The sequence below is a fragment of the Rhinolophus ferrumequinum genome, chromosome 6 (genome assembly GCF_004115265.2).
Source record: "Rhinolophus ferrumequinum isolate MPI-CBG mRhiFer1 chromosome 6, mRhiFer1_v1.p, whole genome shotgun sequence".
NCBI classification, from domain to species: Eukaryota; Metazoa; Chordata; class Mammalia; order Chiroptera; family Rhinolophidae; genus Rhinolophus; species Rhinolophus ferrumequinum.
The window spans coordinates 70,884,772-70,903,656 of record NC_046289.1 but is presented as its reverse complement, the minus strand read 5'-3'; the positions used below and the strand labels follow the sequence as shown (position 1 = coordinate 70,903,656).

General features: G+C 36.9%; 1 protein-coding gene across 3 annotated transcripts in view; it reads left to right on the top strand.

Annotated features, from left to right (window-relative positions):
• Positions 1–18,885, top strand: part of SLC12A6 (solute carrier family 12 member 6) — an 86,579-nt gene that overhangs the window by 55,026 nt on the left and 12,668 nt on the right. For all 3 annotated transcript variants that reach the window (XM_033106988.1, XM_033106987.1, XM_033106989.1), the window contains 12 exons: positions 6,509–6,603; positions 7,812–7,943; positions 8,943–9,089; positions 10,655–10,709; positions 11,203–11,333; positions 12,080–12,321; positions 14,293–14,507; positions 15,329–15,487; positions 15,667–15,765; positions 16,020–16,077; positions 17,936–18,110; positions 18,408–18,526. In XM_033106988.1, coding sequence (XP_032962879.1) covers positions 6,509–6,603; positions 7,812–7,943; positions 8,943–9,089; positions 10,655–10,709; positions 11,203–11,333; positions 12,080–12,321; positions 14,293–14,507; positions 15,329–15,487; positions 15,667–15,765; positions 16,020–16,077; positions 17,936–18,110; positions 18,408–18,526 — 1,627 coding nt within the window. The remainder of the gene's footprint in view (positions 1–6,508; positions 6,604–7,811; positions 7,944–8,942; positions 9,090–10,654; positions 10,710–11,202; positions 11,334–12,079; positions 12,322–14,292; positions 14,508–15,328; positions 15,488–15,666; positions 15,766–16,019; positions 16,078–17,935; positions 18,111–18,407; positions 18,527–18,885) is intronic.

Here is an 18,885-nt window from a genome sequence, read left to right as displayed (position 1 = left end):
CCAATCATAATGTGTGTCTTATTTGGCTACTGATTCAAATAAACTTAAAGATAAAAAACATAATATATAACATTTGAGACAACCTTTCATTTTCACATAGTCGTATAATTCAAACCCAGACCTGTGCAAAGGAAAATTAAATACATTTGCTTCTCTCCTGACCAGCTCAGACCAGCAAAAGGCCATTCAACAAGACCAGGAGGCTAAGGGAAGAATTTGAGACTTACTGTAGGCACACACTGCAGTGTAAGTGGTAATTGACAAAAGCAACATTATAGAAGTGATAGCACCACAACAGTAAAGTTTTTATGAAGAGCAAGACATTTGGTAACCATTTTTTTGTTTACAAAAAAATGTGTACCATAAAAAAATGGAAATCTGAAATCTTTAGTAGAACCAATGGTACTCCTATCAGTTTTCATTTGAATTGTGTAATGAAACGCTGGTGAGTTTCACAGTAATGTCAGCATTATTTGGATAGTAAAATGAGAAAGTAAGAAACATAATAGTGATCTGATAGGCCATTTAATTCAAAGCATTACTGAGGCCAGTCTCAGTAGATATCCTCCAAAGGAATCTTCTTGGTATCCAGAAACAGCCCTAGCATATGGATTCAGTTCTTAGTTCCTGCAGAATAAGAATTTTTTGCTATTCAGAAATTCTAGAACTCCCATTCCATTTGGGGTTTCCTGGGTTCATAGTAGTGACCCAGACTTCTGAAGGTTGTACATGCTGTACTGCATGATTTCCCACCAAGATATTCAGACCGAGAATTGATCGATGCCTTTCTGTATAACCACTCCTGATTTTATGCCTGATTGATCCATGCCTTTCAGTTAACCACTCCTAATGAGAACTGTTTTCCTTGCCTGATTGACCAGGAGCTCTGTGGGACCCTCCCATTCCACAGCACCACTGCAGGTAGACCTTGGGTAGGACAATCTTGGAGGCATCATTGGTCTTATAAATGTAGACAAAGTCTCCAAGGACATTCTTCTGCCTCTACAAAAGGAAGCAAGTGAGCAAATGGGAGTTGGACGAGAAATAGCCAGGACCAGAATTCTGAAAGTTAAGGTGGTTGCACTTGAAACTTGAGAGTAAAGTGGTCCCAAACAGATGTGTCAGGACTGCAGCAATGGGAGCCAGAGCTGCTAGGAGGTGGCTTGGACCAGTAGGCAGCAGGATGGGGCAGGAATGTTCTGAGGCCAGATTTTTATAGCAAGAATATTGTAAGGCTGTTGAACTGCAGGGAAATGGTGTGCTGAAGCTGGGACTCCTACTCCTGTAACCCTCAAGAGGGATGAAATGGTCCTGAGTCTGGGATACAAAACTATTAAAACAATAAAGGATGCAATTAGGAAAGATGAGCATACTACTCAGGAATCAAACACTGTACAGAGAAGGAGAACAAATAGAACTTCTAAAAGAAATATGTAATTATTGATATTAAAAAAATGAAGAAATTAAACAGTAGATTAGAAACAGGTGAAGAGTGTTTGTGAACAAAAAGGAAACTACACCTAGACATACCTTAATGAAAGCTGCACCTAAGAAAAGATCTTGAAAGCAGCCACAGAGAAAAGACATGAAAGGAACAACAGAATGGCAGAAGTATTCTCCACAGCAAAACAGATAACAATGTTTTAAAGTGTTTGCAAAAGTTTTATTATCCTAGAATTATGCTTATCAGGACACTCCGGAATAAGGGCAAATTACAGGCAATTGTAGGTATATAAAAGCCGGGGACATTTTTCACCACAAAACTTGCTCTAAACTAGTGGTTTTCAACTAGGGACAATTTTGCCCCCTAGGGGATATTTGGAAGTATGTAGACCTTTTTTTATCTCGCTACTGGAGATGCTACTGGCACCTAGTGAGTAGAGACCAGGGAAGCCCTTAAACATCCTACAATGTACTGGACAGTTCCCGCAAGTAAATAATTATTTGATCTGACATTTTATGGTGCTGAGTTTGAGAAACCCTCCTTGAAAGGAATTCTAAAGAATGTACCTCAAGTAAAAGGCAAATGATCCCAGAAGACTAGTACTCTGAAAAGCAACAAACAATATTGAACAAATGACAGGGTAAACATGGCCCTTGACCCAAGGCAATGTTGTCTTGCTGATATAATTTCAGTGTCTTACTTGTGGAGTAAAAAAAAAAAAATAGACTACTGGAAATATTGAACAATAAAATGTAAGTCCAGAGGAGAGAGTTGGAACTGAAGTGTTTGAAAGTCTTTGTGTTGTTTGGGAGGCTGACAAGCTATTGTTTAACTCACTTAACAGTTTTTTTTTTTTAAGTAAAATATGTGGTAAAATTTTAAGGATAATTGCTAAAAGAATAGAAAGAATGGAAATTCTGAGAGGAGAAATGGAATAAGGGAAAAAAACAAACTAAAAAAATCCAGAAAGAGAAAATGAGAATGAATCATAGAGAAGGAAGGACAAATAAATAAAAAGAAGGCGGAATCTAATCCAAATATTGCAAAGGTTGATCACTAAACTTGACAATTAAAAAGACAGATTGTCAGATTTTTAAAAATACAGCTCTTGCTGTTTACAAGAGATTTACGTAAAACAGAAAAGAACATTTAACCAAAAGATAGCTAGTTACTGTCTTTTTCCTTCTGTTGTCTTGGGATTTATTCTGCTGTCTTTCTAGCTTCTTAAAATAGGTATGTAACTCATATAATTTTTATTTTTACTGTACTAATGTAAAATTTTAAGGCAGTAACTTTCTTTTGAAGTGCTCCTTTTGCTGGATCCTACAAGTTTCAATAGGTGGTGCTTTCAGTGTCATTCAAATTTTTAAGTGTTTTAGTCTTTATCCTTGAGTTGTTTGGCATTCTAAACAACTTGAGTTGTTTTATTTCTAAATTTACAAGGAATTTAAAACTTATCTTTTAATAATTAAATTCCTACTTAATTCTTTTTATAGATCAAATTCACGGACGTGAAATTTGTTCAGTCTTTAAGATCTAGTATGTACCTTTTTATAAACTTCCCATGTATGTTTGATTGAAATGTACATTCTCTAATTTTGGATACAGAACATTATGTCCATTAGATGAAGGTTATTCAGTGCGTTAGTCAAATCTCTTTACCCTTGCTTATTTTATCTGCTTTATCATTTATTGAGAGAAGTATGTTAAAAATCTCCATGTGTAATGGTAGATTTGTCAGGTTCTCACTATAGTTCTATCCATGTTTGCCTCAAATATTTTAAGGGATGCGTGGATGGATGGCTGGGTGGGTGGATGGTTGGATGGATGGATGGATGGATGCATGGCTGGCTGTCTGGCTGGATGTATGGATGCATGGATGGGTGGGTGGATGGATGGATGTTGTAAGCAGCCTCTTCGATTGGCTTTCTTCCTGGTAGTCATGCCCTTGTGTAATCCTCTCCCCTTTGAGTAAGGGCTGGACTTAATGACTTCTTCTAATTAATAGAATATGGCAAAAACGGTGTCACTTTCAAAATGAGATTACCAAAAGACCATGACATCTCTCTTGCACTCTCTCTATGGCTCTCTTTGATTACTTGCTTTGAGGGAATACAGCTACTGTGCTGTAAGCTGTCCTGTGGAGAGGCACATGTTGCAAGGAACTAAAAGAGGCTTTTAGACAACAGCCTGAAAAGAACTGAATCCCACCAACAACAGATGTGAATAAGCTTGGAAGTGGATATTTCCAGGGCCTTCGAATGAGACCAGTCCTGGCAGACGCTTGACTGGTGGCTCGTGGGAGACTGTGAAGTGGAGCGTCCACTAAGCCATGCCCATATTCCTAGTCCACACAGACTGTGAGATACTGGTATTCCCTCTGCCTGAAATGCAGGCTCTTCCTGACCACCTTACTTACACCAAGGATATGCTACAGCCGGCTCATACCGGCTCGTGAGAGCCAGTTGAACTTTCTCCCAAAACCATGTTCATTGAGTTCACATTAGTAGTTTAAAATTGGGATGTGTGAGTATTTACACCATGGAAATTGGCAAATACTAGAAATCAGTATTTTTCTTTGTTTTTAAATTCTGGAGAGCCTGCTTACCTGCGCACCAGTGATCTTACCTGAAGTTGTCCTTCCCTTTCCCAGTCATAATCTATCTCAGTACCTATTTCATTGAACTTATTGCTTCTTGAAACCCCTTTTTTTGTTTTTTGTTTTTACTTATATTCTGTCTTCTGTTACTTCGCTATACTCACAGTTATAGCAGCATCATTAATTGCCTGCCCACTGCTCTGTGCTCAGGGCCTAGAATAGTGCCCAGCATATCAATAAGAACTTAATAAATACTTGTTGAATTAATTGAATAAATGAATAACTCATTTATTAAATGAGTTATTAAATAAAGTGATCATTTTAATCTGTGTCATTCTCTTTAGAATTTTCTGGAACCATTACAGAGAGGAAAATTACATTTTCCTTTCTTTTAATAACTTTTTTTTATGGAAATTTCCAAAGGTATAGAAAAGTAGACTATCATAATGAATGTCCATGAACCCATTACCCAGCTTCAATAACTTAGCCCCCATCTAACTGTTTTCCTGGAATATTATAAAGAAAATTCCAGATATCGTATGATTTTAGTTACCCTTAAAAAAATGAATAACCAGTCCATATTCAAATTTCTAATTGTTCCAAAATATCATTTTACATTTGATTTGTTTGAGTCAGGATTCTAACAAATTTCATACCTTGCAATTGGTCGGTATATCTCTTAAGTCACTTTTAATTTATAAGTTCACCTTTTTTATTTTATGCCATTTGTTTGTTGAAGAAATCAGATATTTCTCATGTAGAATTTGCCACATTCTGAAGTTGATGATTGCATTTTTTGGTGGTGTTTAACATGTTCCTCCTGTTTTCTGTGAACTGGCCCTTAGATATAAAGGCTTGATTAGATTTAACTTCCATTGTTTTAGTCCGGATACATCAAAGGTTGCACAGTGTACTTTTCATTGTATTGCATTAGGAGATTGTGTTGTCCCACTTTTAGTAATGTTAAGATTGATTAGTGGTTTCAGATCACCCTGATCCATCCATTATAAAGTTCTACTTCAGCCTTTCACCTCATGGTTTTAGCAACCGTTGATGGTCATTGCCTAGATCCATTATTTCATTAGGGGTTGAAAATTGGGATTTTATTTTACAATAAAATTTTATTTAGCTAGTTACCCTGAAATACAGTTGGTAAAGGAAAGGAAGGATAACTGCTTGATTCTTTACATTTATTATTTTTCAGAGTTACATGTGTTTTTTTTGGCAACTCTGAAACAGTGACTAGATTTTTAAAATATCATTTTAGATGTTTCATATATTTGCATTTCAATCCATTGCATTATCTATTTTTAGTGGTCATGTTATTCCACTTTTAGCCAGTGGGAAACCTTTCAGGTTGGCTCTTCTGTTCTTTGGCATGACCCAATTATTTTGATAGCATGTTGCCTATTTCCCAAGCTCAACTTGTATATATTTAAGGCTATAGAACTTTAATTTTTAAAAAATTTTATATTGGTATCTATTTCCTCAATATTTAAAAATCTTAGTTCTAAGAGGTGGCCGGATGGCTCAGTTGGGTAGAGTGCGAGCTCTCAACAACAAGGTTGCCGGTTCAATTCCTGCATGGGATGGTGGACTGTGCCCCCTGCAACTAAAGACTGAAAACGGCAACTGGACTTGGAGCTGAGCTGTGCCCTCCACAACTAGATTGAAGGACAACGACTTGGAGCTGATGGGCCCTGGAGAACCACACTGTTCCCCAACATTCCCCAATAAAATTAAAAAAAAAAAAATCTTAGTTCTAAATGACATTTGCATGTTTTTTAAATTCTCTTTATTTCTCTTCTACCAGACAATTGTAATTATATAACTTACACAATAAAGAATCAAAGTTAAGTAAGTGCTCAGATAACAAACACTACTGTCTTAGGGAACCCAGTCTCTTTTCTTTTTTCTTCATATCTGGTTCACCAGATTCTTGTGGGGTACATCTTTTAACATAAAAAATATGTGGCAAGCGTTTGTATAAAAATAATACTTGGTGAAATGACCTGATGTCATTTACAAAAGGCAATTTACAAAACAGCCCTGGAGGCAGAGAGCTTTTACTGCCATTGTCAATAGCAACAGTGTGGAAAGTAGCCCAAGTCTAGCATAGTGTTCAGTAGTTAGTTACTCAGTAAGTATTCTGGGTTTTTTTCATCCCGTATTTCGGTGACTTTAAGAGAGCCTGTTAGGCTAGAATCCTAAGAGAATAGTGTTTCCAGAAGTCTTCATATTGTTAAGAAAAGGAATGACCCATTTTTACTTCTTAGAGATTTGTTTTTGCTCTTGTTGGAGAGGGAGCCACATTTTCCAAGCGCTGCTGATTGAGTTCTACCACTCTCAGATTAAAATTTGGATATGAAAATGGGTTCTATTGATGCAGAGACAATGTACAGTTGTTTTGTGCCAGTGCTTCTTCAATACCAGTGAAAAACTAACTTGTTTTACTTTTTTTCCAGATGATGGGCATAGGAAAGCTCGAAATGCGTATCTCAATAATTCCAATTATGAAGAAGGAGATGAATATTTTGATAAAAACTTGGCACTCTTTGAGGTAATATTTGGGAGGAAACTAGGGAAGAGACTTCAGGAACAGTTTTCAAGATACTGTTTTCTACCTCATTTAGTTTTAAAACAGCACAGGCTGGATAATCTAATAACTGTTATAATACTTATAACGTCATTATAATTGATTTAATCTATACGATCTAATTATTGCTCATTAATGAGTAGACATTAAATCAAATTTCTATGAAGTAAAGAAGAGGAATGTTTACATTGCAGGCATATAGAGAACCTTGCTATCTAATTCAGTTGGGATTTCAATGTTTCCTTTGGAATTATCTTCTAAGTATAAAGTAGTATATTCTTCAACTCTGGGAAGACTAGCAATTACCTTCGAACTATTAACCAAAAGTCAGTGTAGTGGAACAGACTGCTAGATTTAGAGGAGCTGTATGTCTTAGTCAGTCTGGGCTCTGCAGCCTGGTTGTTGAAAGGAATCTACTTTATTCCAGCACTGCCTTTGTTTGGCTTTGGATGTGAGTGCCACTTCTTTCATTGTGCCTATTTTTTTTTAATTATTTTTTTTTATTAGTTTCAGGTACACAAGACAAAGTAATACTTAGACGTTTATCATTTATATCCCTCACACTGTGTCAACCCCTACCCCCTATTGTGCCTATTTTTTAAATGATATTTTCTCTCAGCTTCCATCAAGTAAAGGTCTGAGGTGAATATTTAAAACTGAGGTGAAAACTATTTAAATATTTAAAACTGAGGTGAAAACTGAGGTGAATATTTAAAACTGAGGTGAATATTAAAACTGAGGTGAAAACTTCAATCACAGAAGTTTTTCATGGACCTGTCTATTCTTGGTGCTATAAATAATAGCCATAAACGTTAGTCGAATGTTAGTAGCCTAAAGAAAGGGGAGGTATTATGGTTAAAGATCATATTATCAATGTTCTTTATGAGGTTACAACTGTCTGTAGGGCCAATATGATTTTGTTTTTACTGTAAAGTTAAATTATTGGAAAAAATCATAAGGCTTTTCATTTAATAATTTATAAGGATTCATGTACCGCTGATAAAGTGTGATATTTTAATGGGGAGGAATAAAGTCTCATTGATAAATTTTCTTAAAATGTTTACTTGTGAAATATTCTCTCACTTTGCAATTTTCTGGTAGAGTGGTCATTTTGATCCTTATTTCTAGTGTATTCTTCATCACTTATGTTTTCCATACTTCTGGTTTTATAGGAAGAAATGGACACCAGACCAAAGGTGTCTTCTCTCCTCAATCGCATGGCCAATTACACTAATCTGACTCAAGGAGCAAAGGAACATGAAGAGGCAGAGAACATCACTGAAGGGAAAAAGAAGCCCACCAAGGTGAGGCCTTAGAAAACCAGGATAAATAAAAAGAGCCCCTTATGTAAGAAAGGAGGAAATACCCTGGGCATTACTCTATGCTCAATAACTATTGAATGCTTGATATGTGCCAGGCACTGTTCTGGGCACTGGGGTCATAGCACCAACAGAACATACAATGTCCCACTGTCATGCAATCTGAATTTTAGTGTGGCGACACAGTTCTTAAGCTGTTTTAACTATATTAAAATATATAACATATTAAGTGTTCATAAATGCTCTAAGAAAAATAATAAGCAGGGTAAAGAGACTGGCCAGCAAGGAAGCCAGGGCCGAGGGCATTACTATGTTTTTGTCAGGGGAAGGCCTTCTGATAGGGTGATATTTGAGCAGAGACCTAACTAATGTGTGGAAGTGACCCATGTGATAGTTGAGGGGAGAGCACTCCAGCCAGAGGGAACAGCACTTCGAAAGAAGAGTGTCCACGCCCATCTGCCAATGCTGTCTCTTTGTTGTGAAGTTGTTGGGTTTTTCAAAGACCAAATACCGGGTTTTTTCTCAAAATGAAAATATGGAACAGTATTACAAGTTATCTTTTCGGTTGATAAGGGGTAAAGTGACTCTCAGATCTTTATTTTACCAACTATTATGAAGAATTTATACCAAATTCTGAAGATCAAGCCATTATTCTATTTTTAAATGAAAAGAGAAAGCTAAAAGCTTTGAATACCAGATAATTATAAGTTGTTAAGGTGTACTTAAAAGTTTATTTGTAGTCAGATGCCTATATAAAAACATGTAGAGACCTATGAAATGTAAAAATGTATAGCTCTAGGAATAATAAAAGCAATGGGGATAGACATTTGTAAGATGGAGATTTTATATGTGCCTCTTTTAAGACATTGCTTTGAGATTAATAAGGTAGCTTGGCAGCAAGTTTTTATATAGAAGTAAAGAGATAAAGACATCTCTTTTAGATGATTATATAATTTTTTCTTTTGTCAACATCTTTGTTTCCAGACCCCCCAAATGGGTACCTTCATGGGTGTCTACCTCCCGTGTCTACAAAATATTTTTGGAGTGATACTGTTTCTGCGCCTTACATGGGTAGTGGGCACAGCTGGAGTTCTGCAGTCCTTTGCAATTGTCCTTATCTGCTGCTGTTGTGTAAGTCCTGATGTGTCTCCTGGAGATAACATAGAACCTTACAAGCACTCAAGAGTGTATGCACTTGACGTCTTTGGGAATAAAACAAAGAATACTTAGCTTCATTTCAACAGGAGAGATCATTTTGATATTAAAATTGAAAGGATTTTCATTATTTAGTATCAGGATTTTCATTATTTAGTGTCAGGATTTTCATTAGTTAGTGTCAGTTATTCACTGTTTATATGTATAATGTAATGTACTAGAAGTTATAATGGAAAACTTCTACAGGAAGTAGAAAATACAGCCTACAAAGGATTCGGAATACACACCATTTGAGCCTGATAGCACCAAAGTTATGAACAGAAAAATGTGTTAGAAAATAGGATGTACTGCTCCAGTATTGTGTTGAAAAACGAAACTGATTGTTGTTCGGGGGTGAAGAGTGTTTGTTTTGTTTGGAAGTCTCATCCGGTATCTCTTCACCAGAAATTCAGGTGTTTTTTCCAGGTCTTCTCTCCACCATACTGAGAACATTTTGATCTTCCTTTAATTTAAAATTCTTTGTATGTATATTTCCCAACCACATATATGAATTTTTAAAAGTTGACAGATTATTTTTTTAAATTATTATTTTATTCAACTATCAACTGACCTCTATTATTCTTTTTACCTTTTTAATTAAATTTATTGGGATGATATCGGTTAGTTAAATTATATAGGTGTCAAGTGTATATTTCTATAACATCATCATCTGTCTATTGCATTGTGTGCTCACCACCCAGAGTCAGTTCTCATTCCGTCACCATGTATTTGATCCCCTCCATGTGCGTTGTGCTCAGCTGAGTACTATACAGAGCAGGGTAAGCAGCCATAGTCCATATCACTAACAACTTAAAATGATTGGTACCATCATTTTTTTTTTTTTTTCACTTTCTTAGTTTTGAAACTTTTGGGCCATGTTCGGCTCCCTATTGCCTCTCACATCCGGTCAACTACCAAGGCCAATCATGTCTCCCTCTGAAATCTCTTACATTCAGCCCTTTCTTTATATTTCCACTATTACCACTGTAGTCCTTAAACCTCTCACTGAACTACTATAACAGCCTACTAACAAGTCACTCTGCTTCCATCTGCTCCCTATCTGCAGTCCATTCTGTACTCTGCTACCAGGTAATGTTTTTAAAATACAGTTCTTAATGAGCTCCGAAGTCTTCAATAGTTTCCTTCTGTACTGAATATCGTTCTTATTGTAGCCAGTCTTTAGCCACTTTCTAGTCTGTTTTCCAAGTTGTTTTAACTAGGAGATCCAGGGAAATCCGTGGTTCTTAATAGCACCTAACCTGCTGATTATGAGGTAGCGGCGTTTTAACAGAACACTCCAGATAGTAACAGTGTGACTAATGTAATGACTTGAACCACATCACCTCATTTCCATACCATTAGGTATGACAGACAACTCCCTCCATAAAAGTAGATAGAGGTAAATATTTGGTAAGTGCTTTGAGGTCCATAAATGGGAAAGTAGTACAGGAATGTCCTTTTCATACAGTAACAATCTTCTTCTCCCTTCCCTTTCTTTACAGACAATGTTGACTGCCATCTCCATGAGTGCCATTGCGACCAATGGGGTGGTGCCAGGTCAGTAGGCGGACGTCAGAGGACATCAGTGATTACTGTATGTTTATGCTGGAAAGCCAGAGGTGCACACTTCCCAGGAATAGAATACTATTTAGTCTGTTGGCCATAGACACTAATACAATTTGACTTTAGAATACCTTCATTAAAAATCTATTTTTTAGGCTAGAATCTTTAATTTCCATTGCATTGTTAGGTTCTTTTACTTAGAATATATTTTATCGGGCTATCTCATGCCTGTAGTAAATATTCTCTGATATTTTTCTAATACTGGCAAATCGTGCTGTTTCCTGGGGAGCATCAGTTGTGCAGTATATCCCACCATAAAGGTTTCATCTTTTACTTCCTACTAGCAAATCTTTTTATCACATTCAGCATTTTCAAAAACCTGAAACATTTATCTTTCGTGCATATTTTTATTCTTTTTACTATTCATTTACATTCCTCTTACTAATGTATTTTCTTTATCCTGACCACCTTCTATTTTGACTCTTAGCTGGAGGCTCATACTTTATGATTTCCCGAGCACTGGGCCCAGAGTTTGGTGGGGCTGTTGGCCTCTGCTTTTATCTTGGTACCACATTTGCAGCAGCTATGTATATCCTTGGTGCCATTGAAATTTTTTTGGTGAGTAATGACTTAATTGTGTTTTACAGTGTGGAAAATACATAGATTTGGATTTATTTTGTTCTTTGATATCAAATCTTCTGAGAGATCAGGTATAGGTACAATCAAGTGATTGACTGTAATCAGGTAGCCTGTTACAGGCATACCTCGTTTGATTGTGCCTCACTGTATCACGTTTTACAGGCACACATAGGCCTCCTAGTGTGACTATGAGGCAGAAAGGTTGAGGGTATTTTTTGCCTGCCTACTCCTTCCCCTCCATTCAATCACTACCACTCTACCACCTCAACCAAGAAGTTAAAAAGTCTTAGAGCAAGACTTGTGCTAATGGGGAAAAAGTGAAATGAAGTTATCTTTTTTGATACCTTTATCCCAATGAAATAAAACCTTTTTTATTTTTTTATTTATTCACTGGGATATATTTTTTACTATTTAAACTAATGATAGCAGAAGTAGGACCCAAGAGAATTGGTACAATTATTTTATATAACCCTTTGGATAACTTATTAATGTAGTCCTTATTTTTCCATTTGGAAATATAGGTGGTTAGAGAATCATGTAGACTTTTAAAAAAATCAGTGATATCCCATTTCTGTAGGCATTCTAGGTCCTATGGAATTAAGCTAAGTCTCCAGCCATTTTCTGTCTCAGCTTTGCTTTCCTTTGTGAAGGCAAATGCAAACTACAACATCCTTTTACTTGATTACTTTGAAATAACCTCATATTCTACTTCTTTTGCTTAACAGGTATATATTGTCCCCCGGGCTGCCATCTTTCGTAGTGATGATGCATTCAAGGAGTCAGCAGCCATGCTAAATAACATGCGTGTCTATGGCACAGCCTTCTTGGTCCTCATGGTATTGGTGGTATTCATCGGCGTACGCTATGTGAACAAGTTTGCCTCACTCTTTCTGGCCTGTGTCATTGTGTCCATCTTGGCCATCTATGCTGGAGCCATTAAGTCGTCTTTTGCCCCTCCACACTTCCCGTACGTGTCTGTCTCTCTGATTAACCATTATTACTCAGTAGTCACTGACAATATCTGATGATGTGATCATTTCAAGTCAGAATTTCAGTCTCTCTGAGATTTTCCTTTTGGATAAGCCCAGCTGGCATCTAGGCAGAAGCTGCCCAGTAAACTATGTCATGTTGATTGTCTTCTCTATGTTCCAAGCATAGAACTGGCAACTGTAACCATCATTTGGGTATCGATATTATGGTTTTTCAAAACCCTCTGATAATGATTGTGCATGTTTGAACTATTCACGAAGGGCTTTGCAAACAGTATAGTTATTGTCAGCAACCTTATAAAGTATTTAAATGTTGGATTCCTTTTATTATTGAAAAATCAAGAGAGTCAAAGGAAACCTAAACTCCTACCTAAATATGTGTAATTCATTAAATTTTTAATTCTGTTAGTACCATAATGGACTTCCTACTCCTATAAAATAAAGGGAAATAAATGTCACATCATTTGCATTTCTATTTATCTGTGTGTAGATTATATTTTATATCATGAGTAGTGCAGGTACCTTGAAGTATATTTTTTGAAGTAGTAATGGATTTGTACAGATCTGTAATCACTGGCTTACCTGTCTTCCGTTTGACTAGTAGCCTAGGGACTGATCAGTGCTTGGTGTAGGGATTGTCTTTGAAATGTCATCTGGATCATCCGGGGGTCAAGCTCATGAGTCCTGTGTTGATTTATCTTGATTACAGAAAAGTAGATTTTTTTTCAAGATGAAAGATCAGGTACATAAGATAACTTGCCCCAAAGTTAATTAATGGCAGAGCAAAAACTCAAACCCTGCAATTTTTCTTACACCCAGTCCAGTAAGTATTTCTTCTACTATGATAAATGATGTCAGCAGTAGATTCCATCATAAATTCTTAATCTGCTCATCTAGGGACTGCAGACTAGCTGAAGATCCACTTTAGTCATATAAATACTAAGGTTGCATTCTGGCTATATCTTAACTTGGGAAATTCCATTTTGTTCCCAGTTCTCTGTTGATGCTTCTTCTCTCTTTTTTTGTTTTTTGGTGGATAAAAGGTCATGATGTGTGATGTTTTTTTTAAAAATATTCCAGCAAAACAAAATAAAAAAAAACTTAGAGGAGTACATGAAACAAGACTGGGAAATGTTGAGAGTTGTTGAAGCTGAGTATTGGGCCCAAGGTTCATTGTGTATGTATGCTATCATTTTGCAGATTTAAAAAGTTGCTTTGTTCTTCCTGAGAGGGATTTTAACTGTGGGTGTATTATTCCTTTGTTCTTATTTATATCTCTGGGTTAAAGAAAAAGATAAAATCAGCAGTGAATATTTGTATTAGCCTTAAATACCCTCACTCCCACTGGGTCTAGGCTTAAATTCAAAAACAGTTTTCTCTTAGGCCACAGAAGTATGTGCTTTCTAATTCTAGCCAAGCTGTCTTCCTCCAAATAGCAGCTAGAAGGTTTGACCTTTAGCATAACGTTTCAAGGGGTTTGTTATAAACATAAGGCTTTTATGGGCCAAAAATAAAATTAGGGGAAATTATTTTCTTGTTAGAACAAAAGGAGTCTAGAATTCTTTTAGACCTAACAATTGGTTAATAACCTAGAAATTTTGGAAGATGAGTCAGCACGAATTCTGTCACTACCATTTACCATCTGTATGACCTCAGGCAGACTACTTGTATCTCCCTAAACGTCAGTTCCTCCATCCACAAAATAGAAATACTATATATGAGAGCACTGTAAGGATTAAAGTGGCAGAAAATGTAAGTCACCATTAACAGAGCTAGTTAATAAATATTTGTTTCTTTCCCATCCAAGACAGTAGAAGCTCTTAGAGATAAGACATTTTTTTTCCTTTACTAACAGATTTGTTATTTACTAACTTATTACCTAACCCATCTCCTTTTTTAAAAAATATTTTTCCTTTGCTTCATCTTTCTCCCTGTTTGTTTTTACTTAGGGTCTGCATGCTGGGTAACCGCACCCTTTCATCAAGACACATTGACATTTGCTCTAAGACCAAGGAAATGAACAACATGACAGTGCCATCAAAGTTATGGGGCTTCTTCTGTAACTCAAGTCAGTTTTTCAATGCCACCTGTGACGAATACTTTGTTCACAATAATGTCACTTCAATCCAGGGCATTCCTGGATTGGCTAGTGGTGTCATTACGGGTAAGTTAGGAGATTTCTGGACAAGGTTTTCCTTTTTCTCTGAGGAAAATGGGCTCTACCATATTAGACTTTTCTGTAGTCCATGAAGGCTCACTGCAGGTGCCACTTCTCTTAAGCTCAGCACACAGTTCTTAAGCCAACACTTTCTGCTTTTTTATTAGTGAATGTGTCCTTTTTCAGGACTCCCTGCAGTGTTTTCTGCTAAAAATTACCTCCTTTTGAGAGCAGAGCTGAGCAAATCACTTTTAACCTATGATAAGATAATAAAATATTCTTTGTGTTATTGTGAAATTGCTAGTGTTCTTCCTGCAGTGACAGCTAGAATGGTTCTATTATATTTTAATGTCACCACATCTGCATATGTGTTTTCCTAACTCAGCTAAATTTCTGAATCACTTTCCTTAAGTGACTTCTAACTGTTAGGTCCACAAATTTCTTTGCACGTAAGCAAGTTTATACTAAGGTGTTAGAAACAGCATTGATAAGTAAAAATAATGCTTTGACGGGCGTTTAGCTTCAGTCTACTTAAGTTTTACTAATTTGCATTAGTACACCTAACTGCATTTGTATGTACCATAACATTCTGTCGAATTATATTTGAAAGGGCATTAGTTTTTATTTATGTGTGCTTTATTGTACCATATGTATGTGCATATATGTGTGCTCATGTAGAAACAAACATACCTTTAAAAACTATATCTATCTATCTATCTATATATATATATATATGGAGTTTGATTTAGAAGGTTGTTTAGGTAGAAAATTACTAATTATCTTCTTTCCATGCTGCTGCTTATATCCCCCTTTTTTTCCCACTGCAGAGAATCTTTGGAGTAATTATCTACCAAAGGGAGAGATCCTTGAAAAGCCTTCAGCCAAATCTTCTGATGTTTTAGGGAGCTTAAATCATGAGTATGTCCTTGTTGACATAACCACCTCCTTCACTCTTCTGGTGGGGATCTTCTTTCCCTCTGTCACAGGTAAGCAGTTGGGCTATTGTTTATTGTAGAAGATATCAGACCCAAGGAGTGATTTTTCCCAAGAGACAGAATTATATTCCCAGGGTTCCTAGATTTGCTTTTAGTCTTTGGTGTCAGTGTGAATCTCAAAATGTCCAGGAACTCAAGAAATTAATCTGTTCTTTTTTCCTTCTCTGCAGGTATCATGGCTGGATCAAACAGATCTGGAGATCTGAAAGATGCTCAAAAGTCGATTCCCATTGGCACTATCCTTGCCATTCTGACCACCTCCTTTGTCTGTATCCTTTTCATGGATCCAACCTGGGTCTCAGTCATAAGAATATCAAGTAGAATTAGGGTGATCAGTATACTTGCTTTCTACAACCATATTTCTCACCAGATAATCCACCCACCTCATTTTTAAAATTCAAGAAAGGATTTATAGAATTAGTGAATTTAACAACTCATTTACTGATACAAAAAAATATCTGAGTGATATTTCTGTCTCATCTTAAAGGGGGAATGTCAGTTTCCTTAACTCTCAATATGGTAGATTTAAGTAATGTTGTCCTCTTTGGCGCATGTATTGAAGGCGTTGTTCTCAGAGACAAGTGAGTAGTTGGTTTCTTTGTGACAATTATGTGTCTGTCTTCCATTGTGTCTGATCATCCCACACAGCCCCAGGACAGTTGTAAACTCAAAACCCAACTCGAGGTATCTACCGTGCCATAACGATCAGAAAATAATATGGGCAGTATATTTCCCAAAAAGACTAGTGAGTAGTATGGCCCAGTATATTGTTATAAATATGTGAAACGCAATGAATATAGCTTTTCAACATAGTAGTGAATTTGCATGAATAATAAGGACTTCTCTGTACATTAAGAGCTGTTGGAAAACTAAGACCAAAAGTAAAGGAAGGCAAGTAAAAATAACTTTCAAGTATCTCTAGCATCTCCTTCATGAGACATTAGGTATGTACCTATATGTTGGGCATTCTAAATAAAGCTTGAAACTTACTTTATTTCCTTCATGAAGGCTGCTGAGTGTTTTTCCTTTCATCTCACCTGTGCATATAAAATACATTTTTGCAAGAAATTCCTAGAAAAATCTTTCCCTGAAACCTGCTATATCTCTTCCCATTTCCCCATTTGGGGATTTAATAACCTTACCATTCACCCCTTTCTCAAAACAGAAACCGTAGACTTTTTCTATCAATTCCCTCATCCAGTTAGTTTCTAAGTCCTGTAAATTCTACCTTTCATTTTAATAGATCTCATTCTTTCCACTCTTCTTTCTCCTTTATCCCTATCACTTTGTACAGGGCTTTAAGATCTTTTGCCTAGATTATTGTAATACTCACCCTTGCAGTTTTACAACCTTCTAATCCTTCTTCCATGCTGCCACCAGAATGATTTTTCTAAGACGCAAAATTTGATTGTACAAACCTTCCTGCTTCAGAGCCCGCCTAAGACCCATTACTTTGATCTGGTCCTGTCTACCTCTTTCTAATCCCATCTCCCACCATTCCCTTATAAACTTTCTATGCTCCAGCAATAACTTAAATGTGCCTGTTGTTTCAGAGCTCCATCTATCCACATATTTGTCCGTGAGGTTTCTTTTGCTTAGAATGGGTTATAATGACTTATAGTCATCTTCTAAGACTAGACTAAGTATCTTCTATCCTGTGAAGCTTTCCCAGACTCATCTAAACATGACCGCTCCTCCCTTTGTTCAACCACTATATTGAACGTACTTGATCATTGCACTTACCATACCGTATTGCAGCTACTTGTTTTCATATCACTCTGCCCTACTAGATTGAGTTTCTTGAGGACAGGAAGGAACCCTCATAATCGGCATGGCTCATTTTATGGCACTTCACTTAATTGCTCTTCACAGATACTGAGTTTTGTATTTTTTTGTTCTATAAATTGAAGGTTTATGGCAACCTTGCATCAACGACGTCTATCAGCACCATTTTTCCAGTAGCATTTGCTCACTTCATGTTTCTGTGTCACATTTTAATGATTCTCATAATCAAACTTTTTCGTTATTACGTTTGTTATGGTAATCTGTGATCAATGATCTTTGATGTTGCTATTAAAATTGTTTGGGGGCACCTCAAACCACACCCATACAAGACTGTGAACTTAATCAATAAATGTCGTGCGTGTTCTGATTGCTCCACTCACCAGCAGTTCCCCCGTCTCTCTCCCTCTCCTCAGGCCCCCTATTCCGAGACACAACAATGTTGAAATTAGGCCAAATGATAACTCTGCAGTGGCCTCTAAGTGTTCAAGTGAAAGGAAGTCACGCATCTCTCACTTTTAATCAAAAGCTAGAAATAATTAAGCTTAGTGAGGAGGGCATGTTGAAAGCCAAGATAAGCCGAAAGGTAGGCCTCTTGCACCAAACAGACTCAAGTTATTTCCAGATTAAATTTCCCCACTCTTATTTCTCTCCCAGGTTTGGGGATGCTGTGAAAGGTAATCTGGTGGTGGGTACCTTATCTTGGCCGTCCCCGTGGGTGATTGTCATTGGCTCCTTCTTCTCAACCTGTGGGGCTGGACTTCAGAGCCTCACAGGTGCACCGCGGCTCCTACAGGCAATCGCCAAGGATAACATCATACCCTTCCTGAGGGTGAGTGACCCTTTCCTATGTCCTCTTCCTTTTTCCTTAGGTCTTAGGAGAAACAGTGGTCTTCATAGGCTTAAGAATTACTAGATCATATATTATGAAGACATCTGAGCTTTTAGTATAAGACTCTCTAAATTTTCAGTATGAATTTATATGTGAGTTGGGTAAAGGTGTTTAAAACATGGCACCATTGTAACACTATTGTCTTTCAGATGTCTGAAACTAGCACAGAGGAATCAGAGAGCATTGACTCAAACACTTCCCACCCTTCTATGTCTGATATTTCCCTTCTCTGTACAGGTGTTTGGTCACAGCAAAGCCAATGGGGAGCCTACGTGGGCTTTACTTCTGACTGCAGCCATTGCAGAGCTGGGAATCCTTATCGCCTCCCTGGATCTGGTGGCCCCAATTCTCTCCATGTAAGATCCAGTTACTGTCTTGCTTGTGTGATGTATAGTACATGTTGATTTTCATCAGGCATATAACAGTAGTGGTAACAACAGAGTGAGCCATGTGCAGGTGTAACTTCATCTAAATAATATAAATATTCCTGAGAAATTTCGTTTAAGGCTAATTGTCATAGTTTCTTCCGACCTGTATCACTTCAGATGTTCTTTGCCTTCATTTCTGATCATCATCAAGAGGTGGTAGCTTTTACTACTACTGTTAGCGGTGACTTACTAATGGCGCACTACCTACCTGGCAGTGGGCAGTGTGCTGGGAATACAAAGATGAGTAAGACACAGTCTTAAAGAACTGATGGTAGATGAAGAAAGAA